The sequence below is a fragment of the Ornithodoros turicata genome, chromosome 2 (assembly GCF_037126465.1).
Source record: "Ornithodoros turicata isolate Travis chromosome 2, ASM3712646v1, whole genome shotgun sequence".
In the NCBI taxonomy this organism is placed as follows: Eukaryota; Metazoa; Arthropoda; class Arachnida; order Ixodida; family Argasidae; genus Ornithodoros; species Ornithodoros turicata.
This window is the reverse complement of record NC_088202.1, coordinates 31717010-31740515: the sequence shown is the minus strand read 5'-3', so window position 1 is coordinate 31740515 and position 23506 is coordinate 31717010. Positions and strand designations below refer to the sequence as shown.

Sequence of the window (23506 nt, the reverse complement as noted above, 5' to 3'; positions counted from 1 at the left end):
CCAAGCAAACAGCCTCACACAATCTGCTGCACCTTCGCGAACCGACGAAGTGCTCCCTCCTCTTACGACCGAGAAGATGTCTTGGCCCCCTGGAGACCAGGTTAAAGTATGAGACGCGCCAGTGGAGGACCTCACGCTACCTGCTGTTGATCGGCGCCCAACTGTAGACAATGTCGCTCCTTTTGCTGCAGAGGTTACCTCTGACCCGTGTGTGCCCCTAGTAGAGAGCCAACAGATGTCGAGGTTCCCTGCGCTGATATCCAACACCAAGGATTGGGTCCGCAACTCGAGGTCGGCGTGCCTCCTTCGGACTCAGCCGTAGACTCTCCAGCAGACAACTCGTCTACAACATCATATACTTCGCCGAAAGTATCAGACGACGAAATGGTGCCCTCTCACGACCGCAATGCTTTACCATATCGTTAACAGGTCCCTTGTTGTTGTTGTGTTTGTTTGTTTTTTCATTCAGAAATCGACAGCTGTTCGTGGTCCTGCGATCCCCAAGCATGTAGCCCTTGTCACGTGAAAATTCTGCAGATGTGCTAGGAAGAAGCGAATGGCTCCTGCGCTTCACTACGTGCTACCGTATGCGTATAATAATATCTACTTTCTCCAAAGCGAACAGCTTCCCTTAAAGGAACTGTAAAGTGAAATTTGACCCCCCTGTTTCTGTGTGTGACCTGGTAGTGTTTGCCTGTGTGATGCCTCACATAGAGCCTAAGCACTCAAAGCGGGTTAATTATTACACAACATAAATTAGAAAAATTAAATCGGACGGTAGGTTGCGCCCCGTAACAGCTAAAAAAGTCATGATGGGAGTACTCCTGTCACATGATACCTAAGTAATACACAATGAACTTACGACCCGCTACTAATCTCCAATAAACACTACTTTTAGAATCACAAGAATTACCGAGACAATTCTTCAAAATATCGAAGAAACAGTATACCAAAATACCGTCAGCGCGGTCAGCGCCCTCTGTCTTCTCTCCTCCCAACCATATTGCACGGCGACGGCGTTTATTGCGGCCTTGCGAGGTTTGTGTACGCAAAAAAGTTCATTTCGTGCCGAAATTGAACAAAGCTTCACCTGAGACGATGCCAGGTATCTGCTGTAATGTTCGGGGATACACCAAGTGTGCTCTTTCGACAAGGGACGTTGTGTACCACAAGATTCCAATGGAAAATGCACGGAAACGAAAGTTGTTGCAAGCGCTTGGTCAAGACGTTCGTGAGCCACGCCGTATTTGCTCAACCAATTTCTCTGACGACTCGTACGAAATGGTAGCAGCGGATGGTCGAAAACTTCTCACACGGACGGCAGCCCCGACCCCGACACCAGTGTTTCAACATGTGACGTCTGAGGATGCGAACACCAGTGCAGATGAGGTATGTATGTACCGATACACAGGAATAATACATATGTGTGGTTCACCTGAAATTCAAATCGATTTTTGTGATGCCTACGCTGCGTAATGTACCAAACGCAATATCCCCCTTCCCCTGGGCAGCCCCGAGCTCTCGCAGGAGAATATAAGTGTCAAATAAATTATGCGCTATAGATACTGACTGCATTCTGTAGTGTTAGCTCCGTTACTAGGGAGGGGAGGTGTCTCCGTTGGGATCATGGGTTCTGACGGCTGAAGTCTGTACTCCTCGCAGACGGAACAGGCTCTAACAAGGTCCGCCAGCTCCTTGCTGATACCCGGCCACCAGATAGACTCCTTCGCTTTCTGTCTGCATCTAACAATTCCTTGGTGTCCCTCGTGTATGCGACCCAGAATTTCTTCTCGCAGAGACATGGGAATTACGATACGCTGGCCGCACAGTAGGACGTCTTCACACACTGAGAGTTTTGCCATTTGTTCGTAATAAGGACGTAGTGCCTGGTTAATTCGCCCTTTGGGGGGCCATCCCGTTTTGCAATACTCTCTTAGTGTGCTGCACACTTCATCTTTTTTCTGAAATTCCCGGATACGGTCTAGCAATTTGTCGGAGTCCGGGATCGCCTCGATTCCTCCACGTACGAATGCCGAAACTTCATCGGCAGTAAGGGATGACGTGGTGTCCTTCAGCGGAGAACGCGAAAGAGCGTCGGCTATTGTCATGGACGCACCGGGTACATAGGTGACGTCGTAATCGTATCTCATTAGTCTCAGCCGAAACCTCTGAATTCTTAGTGGTAGCTGATCCAGCTGCTGGAGACCGAGGAGGGAGACAAGCGGTTTGTGATCAGTTTCGAAGGTACAGCGCAGACCACAGATATATTCGTCAAACTTCTCCGCGGCCCAGGTTAAGGCTAAAGCCTCTTTCTCCATTTGAGAATAACGAGTTTCGGCGCTGTTTAGTGATCGCGACGCGTACGCTACTGGCTTACGGTCCCCAGGTTGCTGGACTTGCAGTAGCACGGCTCCAAGCCCGTAGGATGAGGCATCTGCTGACAGTATCGTCGGGAGATTAGGGTTGTACTTGGCCATACAAATTCCAGAAGAGATGGAGGCCTTTAGACGTTGAAAAGCATCCTGTTGGCCGTTTCCCCAATACCAGTCAACGTTCTTCACAAGAAGTTCGCGCAGAGGTGCTGATAATGTTGACATGTTAGGGATGAACCTTCCAACATGGTTGAACATCCCTAGAATACGACGCAAGTCCGAAACGTTTTGAGGAGGTTCTAGAGCTGTCAACGCTTCTACTCTTCTGGGGTCCGGGTAAATTCCGTGCTGGTCAATGAGAACTCCCAAGAACGAAATCTTCTCCACAAAGAATTTGCATTTCTCGAGATTCAGGGTGACGTTATTGTCAGACAGGCGCTGTAAGACTGCATTTAGTCTCCGGTCGTGTTCTTCTCTGTTGTCTCCATAAATAAGGATGTCATCCATTAAGTTCAGGACTCCTGGTAAGTCGTCAAGCACTTGCGCAATTTTCCTTTGAAAGACCTCTGGTGCTGAAGTGATCCCGAAGGGAAGGCGTTGGAAACAATAACGTCCGAATGGCGTTATGAAAGTTGTGAGCTCTTGACTCTTTTCTGAGAGCATAATCTGATAAAACCCGGAATTAGCATCCAGCTTCGTGAAAAACCTGGCGGGGCCAATGCTGCCCAAGACCTCTTCAACGGTTGGCAAGATCAACCTTTCTCGCTTAACGCATTCGTTGAGCTTCGTCAAATCAACACAGATCCTGATTTTCCCCGATGGCTTCTTCACAAGAACGATTGGTGCACACCAATCTGTCGGAGTGTGTATTTTCCGTATAACACCTTGTTTCTCCATATTGTCGAGCTCTGTCTTAACCGAAGTGCGCATGGCGAAAGGAACGCGACGTGGCGCGGCTATGGCAAACGGCGTACAGTTTTCTTGTAATCGAATGACGTATTCCCCGGGAATTTTGCCTAGACTTCGGAACAGCTCGGGAAACTTGCGAGTAGACCAGTGATCTTCTCCGACTTCCACTTCGTTCAAAAAACGTATGATCTCTAAGTCAAGTAATGCTGGCAACCCCAAGAGGGGCTTTCTTAGACCGTGCACGACATATACCATTTGGGACGTAGTCTTCTTTTTCCATTGGATTACTGCTCTGAACTTCCCAAGAACGTCGAGCGTGGTTCCACTTGGTCCTTTCAGTGTGTCTGGCGGTTCAAGAAGGTCTGGCAACCCTGGGAATCCAGACCCGACAACAGTGACGTCAGCGCCAGAATCAATCTTTGCTAGCAGAGGAACATCATTGACTCTGACTTCTACTTCTCTGGTTACGGGAGCTGGAGTCTGCATTGCTACCGTACCGAGGAAGAAATCATTCTCGGGCAGTGTGACCTCGGATACAAAATTCCTGCGATAGTCTCTGGGTCCCGGTTTTTCCCACTGTGGGAGGCTAGTATGGCACATTTTTGCAAAATGACCGACTCTGCAGCATTTTAAACATTCTTTGTTGCGTGCGGGACAGGGCCTTTGTGGGTGCCGATATCCGCAGTGGGCGCATGAATGGCGTGAGTCAACGCCGCGGCGATCTCTCTTCTCCTGACGGCTAACAAGATCGGTTGCGAATTCTTCAGTAAGGGCTGGCTTTGAACATCTGCAGTCACAACCCACGGTGTCGGCAACCAGGTCTTTTTTCCCCAACTCGCTTTGCTGCTTCACAACCGCTTCTTTTAGGCGGGCCTTCGTTAGGGCCGATTGAAGGGTTAAAGACGAATCCATTTGAAGCGACTGTGACAGCTTAGTATCTATTAGGCCAACAACGAACCTGTCTCGTATCATCCGCTCTTTCGTTAGGCCAAAGTCACATTTTTCTGCCAACTTGTGCAGCTCTACGAGGTACGCGTCTACGGTTTCGCCAAGATTCTGCTGCCGTCGACTGAAGTTTGCAGTCTCGTAAACAGTGTTTCGTGAATGAGTAAAATGTGCATTGAACTTTTCAAGCACAATCCCGTAATCTTTTGTCTCTTCCTCAGATAGGTTGAAGGTTCGTAAGATTTCACGCGCTTTTCTTCCCATGCAGTAAAGCAATGTCCTGACCTTAACTTCTCCTGGTTTATCTTGAGTTCCGGACGCATAGAGGTAGTCTTCAAACTCGTCCCTCCAGGCAGGCCAGTCCGTGACGTCGATGAAGTTGAACTGGGCTGGTTGCCGAAGTCCGGCGATCGATGAGATAGACGATGATGACATAAAGCTTGATTCCAGGGACATTGTCTTCAAACGTATCCCACCGCTGCCACCATGTAGCGTGAAGTAAAGGACATCCAGCCACGTTGCAGTTTAGAACGCTAATGCTTTATTCATCCCCACGAGCTCCTACACCTCGTCAACGTCGTCGTCCTTCCCCCCCTAGTAACTGAGCTAACACTACACATTCTTCATTCATATCAGCGACACAGGCTTCCATCGTGACTGACAAGAATGTGAAACTCAGAAGTAAAAGGGTGTCAACGCATGATTTACCGTCAACACCTCTCAACCTTTATCCAGTGATGAATTCAACACCTATGGTCCATACACACTCATGCTCACAGGTGGGTCAAGCTCTTGTTTTGTTTAACATTTTAACTTCTGCATGCCTTGCAGGTGCATGATATGACGATATCTTCACCACTGGTGGAACCAGCTGTTGAGTCATTCTGGAAATCTGAAGACAACAGTTTTGAATGGCCTGCTGATACAAGTTTGCAGATACCAAAATATCTTCTACTTTGCAGTGTTGTGCCCTCTGGTTCACCAGACCAGAAGAAGTACATCAAATGTGCATCATATTCAGAACTTCCGGTGCATCTCACAAAGAGGCCACTGATGTTCGTGTCACGCTTCTCACCACAAAAGCAGAGTGCCCAAGTGAACACAACAACGTCGGCCAGAAGTCAACAAGATGGCTGCAGGGAACATCCTGCTGTCCTGCACAATCCTTTTCAATGGGACCAGTGTAGCCAAGGTGTGAATTCATAGTGCCTTATGTTTTCACAGATTCAAATGACACCTTGTAGTATTTGCTGTTGACCAGTTCTGTGGTTACTCAAGCTAATTAATATTGAAGTCACCTCAACATACCTCACCTACAACACCTACCAGAAAGGTCGCAGGCTCCATTTCGCGACACAGGTAGGATTATCAACTCACGGTCATGAGAGACTGAAACATCCAAATAATCTTACTGAAACACAAGCTTTCGAATAGAGTCTGTCCTTCATTAGGTATGATACAGACACACATGGTACAGATATTTATACTGATGTACATTAGAGAAAGGGAATAAAGAAGGTAGTGAGGAGGAAATCCAAATTCTTGTTAGAAAGTATTGAGGGCATGAAAAAATAATACAAAACAAGGCACACAGGCATTGCGTAGTTGAATTTTCAGTTACAATACTTCTATCTGCAACAATGACATAAAAGGTACATGTAGTAAAAGGTAAAAAGAACAAGCTTGTACAATTGCAATATGCAAATGCCATGCTCAGGAATGCTTAGTGGCGATGTAGTCCACAAGAGGATCTTGTAACAGAGGGCTAAGATACCGATGAGTTAAGAAAAAGCTCGAACCTGCAATCAAGTGCCGTGCACGTGCTGAGCTAAACCAGTGGATGCAGCGTACTTGTAACCACCTTTACAGGTGTAGTTCCAATTCTGAGGGAAATGCAGAGCTTCTACTTAGCATGTGGAGAAGTATGAGCTTACGTATACAAATCAGCTGTCATTCAGGAAACAATGTATACAAGCTTCGAGATAATGTGTCTAGGTTTGACCTGGCACGCTTTCAACAGCCATGACAGCCATGAGGGGCCATGTTTCGATATAAAGAGCATAGGGAAGACACTTAGCCATGACCATATCTTATCTTCGCAGAGGATGTAGATCACCTCAGGAGTGAAACACCAACAACTTGCAAAGATGTGAGCTACAGTGAAATAGCAGCGGTCTGCAAAAGCCTGAGCCCGCACCAATGGCTGCAATTGGACTGGTATGAGGGAAAACATGGGAAATTTATAATAAGAAATTGAGAAAGTGTTGCAAAGATGGATGTGCACAGACACAGAAAAGGTCTAAAATTTTTGTCAACGATAGGGATGCCTCTGAAGAGAAGCCACTATTGATTGGCATGACCCCATGTAAGGCCTTCTTATACTGATAAAGTCATGAACGCGAGGTGTTATATTTATGTATTTATTTATTTCTATTTTTCTGGTGCCCATGAATGGCCAGAGGGCCTCCCTAATGGTGCACCATACAGACAGTCAATACAAAGAAATGAATTAAAACACCATAATTACATACGATAAAACAAAAACAAATACTACGACAAAGACAAAACCATGTAGATGGCGAGACAACAACTGGCCTAGCTTTGGACCCATCATGAAGGAGGCATCGAAGTTGGCGTACGACCCCAAATAGGTCACCACTGAACAGATCAAAAACCCCGGAATGGGAGTTATATACAATCTGAAGCCTCAAAGAAGGCGATTTCTTGTAACTGTTACCACATACATAAAATGTTTTGTGGGTTCTAGTGTTGCAATGTGGAACGTAGAAATGGACCCTTGATACGATCGCAGCTGAATCGGTATATATCTATATCAATATATAAATCAATTATAGGCAAGGTGATAGCCTATGTTCTCTTAGAGCTTATGGACTGGAACGTGTTCGCGGCAAACACCTGTGCACTGCACAGAATAAAAAAAAAGCATACATACATTGCGTTACTGGTTGGTGTGAAGTAGCACTTGCAAATTGATATGAATACAGTATGGGGATGTTCTCCTTCATTGTTTGCTTGTTTACTGCTATCTCTTGTATGCTCATTCATAAACACAGTGATCAATAAAGCAACATTACAAGCCTTGATGTCTGTAGAATGTATTTTACTGTGTAACGGCTGTCTGGTTATTCCAGAAGGGTATATGGCAGACCTCTATTGTTCATGAAAGGGATACTGTTGTGATAAAGCAGTGTTCACGATCAAACCATCCAGTGTACTGCTGTCAAGATGGGAGGCATTTAATGCTGCCTTCAAGCACCTGAAAGAAAATTGAGAGCTTCATCTCAGTGAAAGCAAACAGACATATACATGGTCAGACAGCACCTACTGCATCACACGTCAAAAAGGCAAAAACCTTTGTATGCCTCAGAAGGAAAGTTTTCCCTTATGGCATGTACAGCACATGCTTCGAGGACTTTTCTGCAGTGCTTTCAGCTTTCCTAATGGTCCCCAGAGCCACCTGGTAAACTGTTTGTAGGCAACGTACCAAAACTTCCTGCATGTATCATGGACAACGTAAAATTATGATATGTAACTTAACTAATAACAAATCGAAGGCACACATGGATGAACTCACTTGTTCACTTTGCTGTTCCTCTTAACAGCGTACTCGTCGCTTTCTCTCACGTAGCAGAGGATACCTGGAGCAACTCAGTCTTCAGTCACAGTATTTTAAAGTACAGATTTCTTGAAATGCAACCGCTGTGCTGCTTCAGTAACGTCTCATTTCGCGGCAACAAAGGCATTTTTCTGCCGTCGGCATCAGCATGCATCTGCCACAAGGACACCTGAACCGAAAGAGCAATGCCATATTTCCGCTGCGAGGTTCTCAACATTTTCATTACACATGAAGAGTGTTTCCCACGGCGGCTAGGTGATTGCTATGACGGTAATTCATCCTCCGTCGACGATTCTGCGGATGATGTCGTGTCATACTGCGTCTACCGCGTGCACTCGTACGAACAAACGTTTTGCGGGCGTGACTGCTGGACTATCGCAAGCTCGAGGGTATTCAAGTTTGGAAAAAATGAACATCACACGACGTGGACCTCAAAACAACATTACGCTTTCGCCACAGACCGGGAGGCGGATTAGAAAAGCGAGACTAGCCGTAGCCGACACGAGCCAACCCAGTGTTGTGTCTGAGGGAGTACTTAGCTTTGCGCTCGAATGCAATCTTTGAAATTCGATTACTCAAAGAAAGAAGGGATTTAAAAAGAAATATTTCGTAACTGAGATGTACTCTTCCTAGGCTTTCATAAAATCATAAGATAACCCTGGGTTGAAATTCACTTTACAGTTCCTTTAAAGACTGCATAATATGATAGTCACGCGTTCTGTTGTTCTGCAGCATTTATTCTTTATTTATTTATTCTGCAGTATTATGTAATAATCGTGTAGATTGAATTCGATTTACGTGTTGCTTCTTGTTTATATGCTTAAGTAAATGTTTGCATGTGCATTCCTTCGTCTTCTGTATTTTCATTTTGTGCTTCCCGATAATATTAGCAGATGGCCTGGCGAACCGCCGGGAAAGGGGGGGCGGAGGGACGGAGCGTCCAAGTGAGAGGGTATAGGAGAGTGCACGCAGCGCACATGCGCAGTTCGATCGAGCCAGCGCGCGGTTTTTGGCGCCGTTTTCCCGCCACTTCTTCGCGATTCGCTAGGGATGATCACGTGGCCAAGGGGGGGGGGGGGGGCGGTCACTTTCCTTTTTTTTTTGGCTATAGTCGTGACGATGCCCACTTGAGTGCGGCCAACAACGGCAAGCTACCTCGACCCCACCCCCACCCCCCCCCCCACGGGGGGGGGGGGGGAGGCGGTGGTTTTCATGGCGAAACTGTTTAAGCTACAGCTGCACTGCACTGGATAAATACGCCACATTGATGTCGGTCTCGCTGGAACCTCCGCGGCTGCAGAGGCGGCGCGAAACTTTGAAATTCGTTTATTTAATATCTAAGCGGTTTCCGGCCGTGAAAATTGGCCAAGTAGATCACTCAGCGATGCTCAACATTGTGGTATCAATTCTATAGACCCGTTCCCGGATGCGACTGTCACTTCAACTCACCGCTCCAGGTATAACGAGGATGAGGAGGTATGATGCACGTCACCCATGACGCTGTAAGGAGAACTCGTTCTGGTTCGAGGTAGCTTGCCGTTGTTGGCCGCACTCAAGTGGGCATCGTCACGACTATAGCACAAAAAAAAAAAGGGAGAAGGGGGAGAGGGGAGTTGACGATTTCAAAATGAGGCATAGGCAGGATGACCGATACTGACCGATGCTACAGCTTAGTAGCAGACAACATTTCTCTAGGCCAGTCAGCAAGCGTTCTCTTTATAGCGTCAACGCGAGGTTCCAGGCCGATCACAGGCTGGTACTGCTCTTCACCACCGTTGCGCACGGTCGCTTTTTGCGGCGTACTCTAAATTCAATTTCTGCTATAGTTATGGCTCTGTGGTGTGAATTACTTCGCATGGTGCATCTTGCCGGCCTATTTAACAGTTTTATAGGAAGAAAACAGGGTGTTAAAAATGATTTCTGTGCCACTGTAAGAGACCATTGATCTCGGTTCAAATGTTAATCGGCACTAATGAACCGGGCCTATAGAGCGTCCCCAACTCTGGGTAACGTCACCTACTCTTGGTGAATCCGAATCGATGAACTTTTGCGGCAACTTTCGAAAATTCATTGAAGCGCGTAATGTTTTCTGACGTCATTTATACTTTGCTTATTGCGTCTTTGGTCGAGGTTGATTTATCATATGAAATAAAATAAACATTTTGTTTTTTTAGTCCGTGGTGGCACTTTAAGCTATCGTGAAAAAATCGTTCGCGTGCTAAACATGAAACGTCAGTCGTGTGCTCAGGAACATCCCTTCTGGCAAACAAAAACGAGAAAAAAATTGTTTCCACGTTCATTTAATTCCTCTGCATGAGCACGTTCATGTCACACACGAGAACACGGTAAGAACCCTGCAGTGCACAAAACAAATCCATGGATCGCCCACTGTGGTGTCGATCATGATTGTCTCGCTACGTGTGTGATGTGGTGGATAGCAGATGGGGGAAAAATGGGGATTTAAGTCACGACAAAGTCAGACTGCTACACCAGACAACTTAGCCGCAGTTAGCAGTTGGGGTGGGAGAGAAACATCCCGAACTAGTGAGAACACGTGTCACAAACGCGGGACCAGAAAATGTCTCGCAACCATTTATGGCAGCACTATATTCTCCCACTATCTATTCATAGTTGTACCTTTCTTCTGGGTCTTGGCTCGTCGCCTCAGTACCAAAAATGAGATTTCTCTGGCGTACAACTGCCAGGCCGATAAAAAAAACAAAAAAAAAAACGCATGCTGTCATCTCCACCAACAACTGCGCAAGGGGAAGCTGAGGAGCTATGTATTAAACAATCTGATAATTTTCTCACCAGCAATGGTATAGCTTGCTCAGCCAGCAAGGCTGAGATTGCCCTGTGGTGAGCCTTTCCTGACCCTTGTAGTGTTTGTTTGTCAAGTTTCTTGAAGCTCAAGAAAATGTAGTGATGGTGCTACGATAAAGAAAAAAATGGGGATGTGAGTTATCAAATATCTGCCCAGGCAGCACAAACCCTCGGGAAAAGAATGGGAACGCAATGGGGGCTTCGGCTTCTGAACGGGCGATAGTGCCCGACTGGTTCCCAGCGGTGTGGGAACTGAGGAGGTAGAACGTAAGAGAAGATAAGGTAGTCCCCCGACGGTGCCCTGATCATTTCCCGGTCTGGACTAACCCTGGTCATGTGACCAAAATATAGGATCGCTCCCCGATGCTGATCTGATCACTTCACGATAATCAGTCACATGACCGGGGTGCAGCAACGGATTTCTCTTCCCAGACTGTCAGGCGCCGAGTGATGCAATCACGTAACCGACAGTTTCGAATCTGGCCAATGATGTTCCTCGATCATCCAGCCGTGTTTGCACTGCCGGAGTCCCCGTCGCTCTCGGTGCGAGAAACGAATGTGTCCGGCCGTGCTCCCGAAACTTTCGAGGAATTCCAACATTTTTAAGCGATTCATCGAGTGGTAAGTGCTATTTCGTTTTGTAGTATTCCTCGCATTGATAAACGTTACTCATAGATGCTTTTCAACATGAGTGACACCGTTCTAGCAGGCTTCTTTCGAAACTTAGCAGCGCAGCATCGCATAGTTTCGGTTTCAGTGATCCATTGTGGTTTATGCGTTGCTTTTAGGATAATGGACTCCGTTTTGGTGAAAATATGGTTCAGTAAAGTGTGGAATCGTATGTATTGTGTATTTGACATCAAACGAAATATAACAATTTCTCAGGACGACTGTGTGCTGCAGCTGTGCTTTCCATCTCCTGCGTGCGTACAAAACTGGAATGCTGTAGGACTTCAGCTCAAGGTTCGTTTTTGTAGTCATTCTCAATAAAAAGAAAAGAGAAAAAGGAACCTCCGAAGTGAATAAATTATTCCGCTTTAATCCGTTTGCGTAATGTGATCGACGCATGATATGTCAATTTGTTTGAAACTGAGTGAATGAAAGCTATCCTGATCTTTCATTCAGAATGTCATGCTGGACCACTACCAGAGCGTGCTTAAAGAAATCAATGCCTTGATGAAGGTATCACCGAAGTGCCCACCATCAGATCTCTGCCTCAGAGCCAGTGATGATGGTCAAGATTTTTCTAGCGGATCTTGTCATGTCATGCTGAAAACTAAGTTTAGCTATTTGGTCTGTATTCAATAACGTGTGCATCTTGTGGTGTGGTGTACTTTTCTCAGTGTAACCCTGACCTCAAGCTATCTTCCACTTTCAGAATCCACCCCGCACTTCGGTTACAACACTATGAACTTATCGCGATGGTTGCTTGAAAGGAATACAATCTGGTATGCCGTGTCGTTTTTCATTTAAAAGGATTTCAAGTATCCATAATAAAAGGCCTTCGTAGCAAGAAAGCCATAAGAAAAGGCATCTTCTTGATACATTAATATTTCTCCTAAAGACAAGGGTACGAGTCACACTACATGTGCCATACTGCACTCTCAGAAAAAAGGGTGGAGCAATTAGGCCTTTTAGGAGGTAATAGTTGTCGCATATGTTGTGTCTAAAAGGTTGCAAAGTTGCCTGCTACCTCACTCTCTGCCACGAATAATAGGGTTAGCGCTTCTGATTCGGTGAGCGAGGGGGGGCGTACACCTTTTTGTTGTAATTTGGATGGATGATAATTTATTCTACCACCTTTTTGCACCCCTTATCAGACGCTATGTTGGCTTAGAAGGTAACTAAGGAAGTTACCACCTTCTCACACCTTTTTTCTTAGATTGTGGTTCCCAAATTGTGTGTATGTTGCTCTCGTATTAGCAAAGGTGCGCAAATATTTCGACTATTTTCTTAAAGAAGGTCTAGAACGATCATGACACATGTAGTACGGATTCTCAAGTTGTTCACGTGTTCCATGTTGTTGGGCGTAACTCGTTACCAGTAACTCGATACTGTAACTAGGCTACTCGGCGTAGCTATTTTCAGTAACTTTTTACATAGCTTTTTGCTTTTGAGCTCCAGTAACTTCTTGAGGAGCTCGTTCCTTTCTCTTTTTCTTTTGTTTCGGGGGTGGGGGGTTAAGTTCGTCAAAGTAACTTGAAGAAAGTTCAAAGTTCCTTTAGTTCGATTCTGGTCTGCAAACATCGCAGGCTGAGTCCTCCCCCCATACCTTGAGATGAAATATGGCACGTGCACGGCGCCACTAACTCCCGTTGTTACACGGTGAATGTTACAAATGATGTTTTAGCCGAGCATTAGGAAGCTCAGGTATCGCGCATCTTCACGATAAGCAGTGTATTGATAATGATAGAGAGCACTGAGTAGCAGGATTAAAACTTGGCACGGTTCTACGATATATATGTAGTGGACAACTCGTAGAGCATAAACTTGCTTTGTGCTTTCTCATGTGCCTTATTACGAGATCAAAATCATCAAGTCCCTCCCTAAAGAAGCATATAAATGTAGGCTTCTTTTGTCAAACAACAACTCTATTTTTGACCTTGGAGAGTGGGGAGTTTCATCGCCACAGGCGATTGTCTATATATTATCACTGTCTATGTATTGATATCATTTTTGTATATCAAGACTATTTTGAAACGTCTTGAATCGCCCATTGTGACAGCAAGGTAGGTATTAACAATATATAGAGAGGTCAAGAGCTGAAAAGTATATATATTGAGTAGAAAATAACTTGAAGGTAACCTGTTACATTTCTAAAGTAGCTTAGGAACTTCACGTCAATTTTCATTAAGTTTTATTACGTGTAACTGCGTTTGAAATTTAGTTACGGGCCAGTTTCACGTCAGTTCAGGCAGGGAGGTCCCATCGACCTTCTGTGTCTTCAGTATTTTTTATATTTATAAGCTCATCGTATATTATGATCAACATTTTTGCCGAATAGCTTTCGTGCAAAAAAATCGAGAAAATCCGGCCCTGAATTCGGATGTTTCAGTTTTGTCGTGTTTGCACGCGTATACCTCCCGAGTGTTAAGAGATATTGTTGTGAATTTTTTGATGCTGCTTTATTATGCCTACAGGCCAGCTGTCAGAGAGCAAATTTTAGCGCGCAGGTACAACGCTGTGTGCTATAAAAAATGGCGAACATGCCCTCTCGCGCACTTTTGTCCTAATTTCGACGCCTGATATCTCTGGCTATAGATGTCCCTGATCGCAATACTTGGTCAGCTCACTCGGCTTTTAATGCTCTTTCATCTGATATATCTATCCTGCATATACTTCCTAGCGGCATGTGCTGAAATAGACAAATGTTTAGGCATATTTCGAAATAAACATGAATTTTGCGCGTGTATTTCTCAAAAAGGTCCCACTTGATTTCGTATATATTTTGCCAGGACATGGCCCGACGTTAGGCCTTTCATCTAACGCAAAAACTTCTTCTCCAAAGGCGTATACTGCTGATTAGCGCGTTAAAAGGCGGCCCCACTGCGTATGAACGTGTCGGAAATATCTACAGCCAGAGCAAGAAGCGTCGAAGTTTGAACAAAACTGCGCGACAGAGCATGTTCGCCGCTTTTTATACGATACAGTGTTGCACCTGTGCGCCTAAATTTGCGCTCGGACTGCTGGCAGGTAGGTATACTAAAGAACAAAAAAATTGCACTACGATATCTTTTAAAACTCAGGATGTATACACGTGAAAACACGGCAAAATTGCAACAGTCGAATTCAGCTGGATTTCTCGATTTTTTGCAAGCAAAGTATTTGAATGATTAATTTTGCCAATGTTGATCATCATCTGCGATGAGCGTCTAAATATATATATAAAAAATCATAAAAATTCAGGAGGTCCATGGGACCTCCCTGTCTGAACTAACGTGGAACCGGCCTACAATTATGTTCTGGCTAGCCTTTTCAGTGACTTCCATCTTTCAACAGTCTAACTTAACTGGCAACGAGTTCCAACTTCTATCTCTGTTCCATATAACCTGTGTTAAGTGAATATTTGTGAAGTAAATAGTACATATGCGGGACTGATGGTTATATACTTTCAGTGTAACACTTTTTTTTTCATTGCTGGTGAAGTGATGCATTAAAGAACCCATGTATCTTGTGACTATGATGCAATAAAGAGTTGTCTACAATGACATATTGATTTTGTTTTTGAAAATCGCGCAAATGAACCCTTTTTGGGGGGGTAGGAGGTACCCGTAAGTGTGCATTGGCTGCACTTCGGGAAATCGTCGGGGTACGATACAGGCTGCCGATAACGGACCATTAACATCCCCGTGTTGCAAACCGTATGCCGGACCATGGTCGGGAGCCGACCTGGTCGGGTCGGTCACCGCCGGCGCACCGACGTTGGGTCGTCGCGCTGTGCTGCCTGGGTGCAGTTGTAGTGCCATCCAAGTTCCTTACAGCATTCTTTCTGCACATAATGCTCCGAGTCATATCTGGCCGCAGCATGAAAAGTAAAAACCATTACTGAACTGCACTGATGTAGTAACTAAGCACATAAAGAATAGTGATAAAGCATATTTCCAATGTCAGCTACGGCAGATACGAACTCATTTACGACACCATCCTCCCGTCCTGCCATTATGCTCGTATATTTGGTCTAGTGCAGAAATATGCAATGTTGCTGTGTGTTTATCAGGCAAGGCTACATTTCAATAAGCAACTCGAAGCGCACTGGCGTGCCAGGACCGAGCGTTCGTTTAATAACTGAATAGTTGGCCCACACGTATAGTTGTTGGTGTGTTTCTGCCTTGTATTCGACCATATATACTATTCAAAGCCTTTCCGTGACTCACAAACGAAAATGACGACAATTGGCTGTGTCTTACACGTGCTTTCATAATGCTGAGGTATTTATGGTATGGGGGGGGGGGGGGCACGTTTATGAGTATGGGATGAAAATCAGCTGAAAGCTTACCCACGAAACCCACATTAAACTCATGCAGTATGCCACCACGCACCGCCTATTAGAGCCCTGAACGGGCCGACTTTTCCGGGCCCTACCCGGCCCGGGCGCATCGACAAATGGCCTGCTGGCCCGGCCCCGGACCTTCATGTTTTTATGTGGCCCGGCCCGGCCCGGCCCGGCCCGGCCCGATAACACAGTGAATAGAGCCCGGCCCGGTGACTCAGCGAATAGAGCCCAGCCCGACCCGACTCAGTGACTCAGCGCGTAGATCCCAGCCTAGGATTTGCAGACGTGACGCACGCGTTTCTAGCCCTTATCACTCAAATTATTAAGTGAATTTATAAAAGAAGACACCTCCACAAACATACAAGAACTGTTGGTTTGACACCACAACAGCACGAGACCAACTTAAATCCAGGACGCACGCGGGCAAGCGGGTTACTGTTACACTACCAAGGTTTTGTGGATGTAGAGGATGTCGTCGACCGACTCCTCCCAATCCTTACCCCTCTCATCAAGCTTTGCGAACTGTTTGTGAAATACTTGAGGAGTCAGGAGCAATGTAAAGTGGCTTTGAGAATGTTAAAGAAGGTCGAATCATACGCATAATGCAGTGTCATTTGTCCGGCCTTGAACAGACTGCTCTTTCTCCCTAACTGACCCCTTTTTTGTCCTCTTCTGGTGTTTCTCTTCCCCCTGTTTGTGTATATGTTTCTTGTATGTGAAGTAAAATTTTCAGCTGTGTTTGAGCACTAAATACAGGTGTCAGAGTATCGTATTCCTTTTATTTGCCGCCGCCACCAAGCCTGCCTGGTGAGTGGACAAAACTGGCCACGTGGGGGATGCTTCCGAGAACTAGCAGAAGACGTTCGCCATTTTGGTTTTGGTCGAGCAGCCTGTGAACACGCCCGCTGTATTTCTAGTATCTTGCGCGGCTTTTGCTCTGCAATCGTCAATTTCCAAGACGGGACCGAAGAGCAAGTCATACGCGATGCGTGTGTGTGCAGTACACAACTGTACAAGCCGCACAAAGGATGGAATCCGCGTATTTCGGTTCCAGCTCAGGGCATCGGTTGCGACAGTGGATTCAAATCGTCCACAAGGATGGCTTCACACCGACTGTGAACTAACGTACGTGTGAGGTAAGCATACGTTAACATGTTACGCGTCTGTAACTTGATATTTTTCTATTTGGGATGGTGTGTTGGGATGTGTACTGCCTGTCGCTAAGCCTAGCCATTAAAACTGCGCAAAGTCGTTGCCTTGTCCAGTCTTCTGCTCCATTTTGCACCGATCTAGAAACATTTTGAAGTGGACCAGTTCGAGAAGAACAGAGCAGACGGCCGACTCCTCTTGAAATGGAACGCCGTGCCAACAATCTCGCTGCCAAGCGACGTAGTCAATGCAAGTGACGGTAAGTTATCCCCTTCCGCGACGTGCTGAAGCGCTAACAAACTAGACATGCATCACGACCAAATCTGTTGATAACTGACTGTGCAGAGAATTTGGCCTCTCTCCCTGCTGCTCCTGACCATGGTGCTGAAGCAGCCATGAATGAGAGCTTCATTCATGGTATGTTCAATTTGTTGAGTATCCGTACAGGTGTCTGCTTGTGTGATAAGGCTATACGATAATATTTAATGACTAATGCCATCACCTGCAGGTGACATTCAGCCTACATGCACCCCAGCACGTCCTTGCTCTTTCCAAAGTCTGTCATGTTAGAGATCATTGTACCACAGAAAAAAACAGTGCATGTACAGCGTTCACTAGGATAAACATCGGGGTTTGTAACGAATATAAAACAAATAAGAACAATGTCGGAAAGCTAAAGTAGATGAGGACGTATTATGCCCCAAAATTGTATGTCTATAATTCTGCTTGGTCTGTTTCTCTGCGGATAAATCGTAAAAATCTAAAACCACCGCTGCCTAAACGGCTATACCTGTGTTTCAGCTTCTTTCCGTCAGATAGCGAAAAGGTCGAACGCGGCGTTGCACAGTACTCTGCACAGTACTCTGCACAGTACCGCGGCGTTGCACACACCTCTGCATTCAGTTCCACTTGTTCACTTGGTTTCGATGTCGTCTGCAACGCCGCGTTCGATCGCCGCGTTCGCCATCTGACGGAAAGGAGCTGAAACGCAGGTATCGCCAATTAGGCAGCGGTGGTTTTCTAATTTTCGCGATCTAATTATCGGTACGTCGCTGTCCGCCCTGACTCCGCACATGCGTCAGCGCGGCAACGCTTTCTGGAAGACGCTCGTGGAAATACCTCACGCTGCCCCCATGGTCCTGCTACCACTTGACACGACGCGAGATGATCACTGGCGCAGCGGCACGACGCACAGCGCACTACATCGCCACTCCACGCCCGCAATCCTGCCGCGCCCCCTGCCACGAACTCAAGCCGTACGCAAAGCCTTCCCACGTCCACGTACCGTCGTCATTCCTCCCGAGAGTACAGTTCAGGAAGGTCGGTAGTGTGGGCAATGGAGAATAATGTGCTCGAGATGATCTACAGTACCGCAGTGACATAATTGAGGAGGGTCAACTTGTCTCAAGCGGCTAACGCCACTGCGCTGTAAAAGCCACATCGAGGCGACAACAAAGGTCCTTTGCATGTTAATGGATCAAGTATCTGACACTCTCATCCTTCCACTTAAAGAAGCACAGTGTAGTAACACGACAAAGTCACACGATGTCTACAACGAGCACAGGAAACCCGTACCTCTAACACCGGCCGACAAGATAACGGGACGTTGTTTAACATCACGACCGACAACTCACTTGGCTCTGCCTTCAGGGATTCTGCTAAGGAACTCCGCCCAGTCTATAGATCCGCTAAGAGCTACGTGGAGGAGGCAGCATGCATACCTCGAACAGATTTGGAACAGGTGGCACAAAGATTACCTGGCCGAACTGCGCTCCGTATACCATTCGAAGGGCTTGAGAACCACCGACGTCAAAGTGGGAGACGTGGTTCTAATTAAGGGCTCCAACCATACTAGGCTACAGTGGCAGATGGGAATCGCCGAGGAAGTCTCCCCAAGCACAGATGAAGTGGTTCGAGTCTGTTTACTGCGCACTTGCAATCAAAACATCATACGAAGGCCAGTGCAACATTTATACAAAATGCAGGCGTGGGACGAACAACAATAATGTAGTCAATCGTCGCCGCAGGGGGCAACTTGTTCAATCCATGCCTGAAGACGACAATGAGTCATCTCATGCCTCCCCCTCAAGTGACGAGCATTTCGTTTATATAATTCTTTCATATCTCATTTGTGGTAATAAGCACATCGTCAACTTAATGAGTGAAAGATGTGGATCGGTGGTGGTGATCCGATGATGATTCGGTGATGGACGCGATCGACGAATAGTCAGCCGAAGATCGATGAAGACAGCAGTTCATTTAGTGTATCTACATGGCATCTCGTAGAGACCAGACTTCAGGTTGAGATCCAGAATAATTTACACAAAAGAAACTTCCGCTTTTAAAGCGTTTTCGCCGGACTGGCGTCACGTGCTGCCCACGATGTGACATCATATTTTTTAACCAATCTATACATAATTAATGAGGACAAACTCCTTTTCTCAAGTTTTCCTCCAATTAGATCGTCGGAAACTGACGTGTGACGAACCATCCAATCAGGAGTTAGAAGCTTCCGCAAATCAAATGAAAACATTGAATTCCACGGAATGACAGCGAAAGTGTTATATACTTCCCAGGAAACGCGAGCAGGATTAACAAATACAAAGGCAGCCATGTAGCGACTGCGCCTTTCTCTCGTTGGGAAGTGGGTCGCTCGATTCCTACTTCGGGAGACCAGTCCCAAATTTTTCCAGACCCTTTTCGAGCTCGACTCTGCGCTACGGGATGCCCCTCAGCATACCTCCCCTGGGGCGGACCAGGCCACGTATAAGGCCCTTTGGAATCTTCCCCTTTCGGGGCGAGTATCCCTCCTACGTATCTTCACGGTTGTGCCTAACTCGTTACAAGTAACTCGTTACTTGGTAACGGTTGCTTTTTTGGTAACGAAGTAACGATTCAGTTACTTTTTAAAATATGGTAATAGTAACGGAATCAGTTACAAAAACTGGTAACTCGTTACTGACGTTACTCGTTCCCTTTCTTCAGCACGGGGGAGCACATTTCGGCACTCCGTGTGGTGCAATGCGTGCAGATCTCACCTGCGTGACCCACGACCACGTGTGACTCAAAGTATTATTGCAATCCGTCGCTGGATGTGTTGTTGTCTTTTCTCTTGTTTCCGTAATCTCTGACCATCACTCCTTCCCAAAAATGGGCACCAATTGTGCATTAGCTACAAACGTTTCGACTTCTAGCCTTTTCTTGTCTTTGCTGAGCTTGTGAGCGCCCTAAATTATGACGCAGCCCCTCGTCTGTTTTTGGGAACCGTTGGTGATCGGTGGCACGAATACCGGTGTCTTTTCTTGTGTTCTCAGTCTCTAGTGTCCAATCACCCCCTCTTCGGAAAGAAGGAAGGGTCAAAGCAAGCTGATGTAGACTCATGGTAAGGGGCCGCGAGACGCGAAACACGAAGGACGGACGACAAATTATGAGACTCAGCAAAAAGTTTATTACAATGACCCATACCAAAGACGCGACGCAGAGGGGCAAGAAGACAAAACGAAGGGTCACTAATCACGTTGCCACGTGTAGCGGCATGTTTGTTGGCTCCTTTAACCATGCGGCGGTAACGTAAAAGTAACACGTTACCTGTGAGTAACGAGAACTCGTTACTTTTGTATGTCGGTAACGAGTAACGTATTTAGTTACTTTTTCTCTGAAGTAACGGGTAACGGTATTTAGTTCCTTTCTTTTGGTAACGGCACAAGTCTGCGGATCTTCAACGAGAGCTGGAGCCAAGGGGAAGTCCCTAACGAGTGGATGATCGCGATGGGGGTCCCTTTACTTAAACCAGGTCAATCACTGCCCAATAGCTCTTACAAGCTGTGTGGGCAAAAACCTTGGAGCGTATGATATTCAATCGCCTGAGCTGGTAGCTTGAGAGCACGTTTTCTTTTTCTTTTTTCAGAGGTGATGGCGGGATTTCGCCAAGGCCGGTCAGTACTGGATAGCGTCATAACTCTAATCAGTAAAACACAACAGGCAAGGGTCGAAGGTTTATTGACAGCCGCTGTCTTCCTCGACGTCAGGAAAGCGTACGACAATGTCCTCCATAGCGCAATCATGGCGAACTCGGGAACGTTTCAGAAGCTGAAGTCGGGGGCTGCCCCTGGTCATGGATCAAGGACATTTTGGCTGACCGCTCCCTATTTGTGCTCACCGCTTACGGGCATACTGCGACGTCCCGCGTGCATCGTGGTGTCCCACAAAGGAGCGTTCCTCAGTCCAGTCCCCTCCTATTCAATCTCTTCTTAATCACACCTTCAAAGCTTCCTAATCACACTCACATTACAATATATGCTGACGTCATCTGTATCTGGACTTCGGCCGTTCGGCGTGACACGATCCAACGCCGACTACAAGGTTCATTAAACATCATTTCAAGATACCTCCTTGACCGCGGCTTGGTTGTCTCGCCTAGTAAGACGGTAGCTCTGGCATTCTAACGAAGATCATTCCATAAGTACCCGCTTTCCATCGATGGCTCACCCCTGACCTTTGTCACGGCCTGTCGATACCTGGGTATTACAATTGACCGTGGCCTGACGTGGCCCCACAATGTGAAGATGCTTGCTACCAAGGCAAACTGCTTGGTAAATGTACTCAGGCGTATTGTTGGTGATTCCTGGGCCCATCATGCTCTGACCTCTATCGTGTCCATCATGGTGTTGAGGACATTGCGGTATAGCTTCCCCATTCTGCATGCTCTCAGTCGAACCCAAGAACAGGAGCTACTCAACATCCAGGACCGTAGTCTCCGCGTCTGTTTTGGAGTCCCCAGGACAACTGAGACATACTCTGTCTTGGCAGGGGCGCGAGAGCAGTCTGTTCACATTCTGCGGGACGGTGATACCCTTCGGGCTTGTACACGCTACGTTACACGGCACCCGCTCCACTGTCTTTGTCACAGTGATGAGGACTGCCCGCGGAGTCTGCTTTTGGCAGTGCCATTGCTCGTCTGGAAGGCACCACTCACTGCGTTGTAGCACAGCAACAACAACAACAACAACTAAATCATGACTATGGCCTGGGGTGATTCACCGCTTGAGAGCAGTACCCTACCTCATTACACGAGAAGCATGAGATGTGAAATATGAAAATGAAGTTATGTGCAAGTCCAACTCGAACTCCCGTCGTCTGGTTGCGCAACGCTATACGTCGCACAAAAGGAAGAAGCACATGAAAGAAGCGCCAATGGTCCTTGAGATGCAGGGGTGGACCCTACAGCGTCTGGAGCAAGCCGGTAGCCAAGAGGAACTCCAAGAACATCAGAAGTCCTCGACGGTGTTGGACATGGCTCGGACATGGGCCAAGAAGTGCAGCCAGGTTGAACGTCTGTCGGCTAGCACCACTCAGCTGAGCACAGAGTTGCCGCCTCTCCGTTTCGTAGAGCTTACATTCTATTAGGACGTGCTCAATGTTCGCTTCAACGCCACATTTGGAGCATAGGCAGCTGTCACAGTATCCGATTCGGCACTTGAATTGGTGAGTGAAGGCAACGTTGAGACGAAGCCTGTGCAGGGGGGACGTAAAATAGTGTGGTAAACAGTCAGGAACTGAGAAGGACATAGTGGGATCCACCGAATACATGAGAGACCTGTCAGTGATGTCCCGACTCCGTTGTAGCACAAGCTATGTCTTTTCCAACGAAAAGACACAACGAAGTGCTACAACGCAGAGAGTGGGTGCAGATGAAAAGGTGTAAAAGACAAAAGACGTGCTAGACAAAAGACAAGACAAAAGAAGTGCTACAACGCAGAGAGTGGGTGCAAATGAAAAGGTGTAAAAGAGCGGCTGCATAAATTTCATAGCCCACAGCTTTTCTTTCTTTCTTATCGATTTAATAATCTCGCGCTCGTGGTTCAAGGTAAGCCGTGAGCAGATATCTTCCGCTTCCCGTGTTTTGTGTCGCTTCACGCCTAAAAAAACAAAGAATCAAGAGATAAAGCGCCGCAGTGACCTCGCTGGTGTCCCCGCACCCGTGACAGATAACAGCATAGGCGGGACGGACGACATCAATGCTTGTTCGTCAAGCGGCCGTGAGAAAGCGCTGCAATCAAGCGCTCTTTTCGCGCGACGGAAGCTGATTCCGTCGTAGTTTCGGAAATCCGGGTCCTTTCTGCTGGCCCGGGGGGAAAAAAATTGTATGAGCTAGAGAGTTGCAACACACTGCATTCGCTTTCTCATGTCAACACCCACAACTTCACAGTTGACATCTCCGGTGTGATCCTCCTAATTAAAAAGTTAGAAAATTAAATTAATTAATTAATCAGTTAATTGCGCGACAAAAAATACTATTAAATGCTCCAGGTCACTGGTAACACTATGCACTTGGTTTCATTCTTCTGCGATGATTCATTATTTTTTAAAGGTGGGGTCAATCTTAAATTGAACACCCTGTATATGATAAGGGCCCTAAGGGCACACTGCATAGCTTATACCCTCTGGAATGTATATCCATACCTGGCTGCAACATTGCATGTCAATGCACGTTACAATACACTGACTGATCTCCTCACTGTGTAGATAGATTTTATCATTGTCATTCCTGTGTGCATGCTATCGTTGTTCATCGGTATATATTTGTTCATGTGTGTTCTCCGTGTGTGTGTGGCGCTGGGGGTGTATGCGTGCGCGTTGCAGAGTTTATTGCGTCAAATAAATCTACCCTTTACAATA

The 23506-nt window shown here is 46.5% G+C and overlaps 1 protein-coding gene across 1 annotated transcript; it reads right to left on the bottom strand.

Annotated features, from left to right (window-relative positions):
- Positions 1-1556: 1556 nt before the first annotated feature.
- Positions 1557-4682, bottom strand: LOC135384493 (uncharacterized protein K02A2.6-like). Its single transcript, XM_064613695.1, has one exon. It carries the CDS (start codon positions 4680-4682, stop codon positions 1557-1559), a length of 3126 nt encoding a protein of 1041 aa, XP_064469765.1.
- Between the last annotated feature and the right edge of the window lie 18824 nt (positions 4683-23506).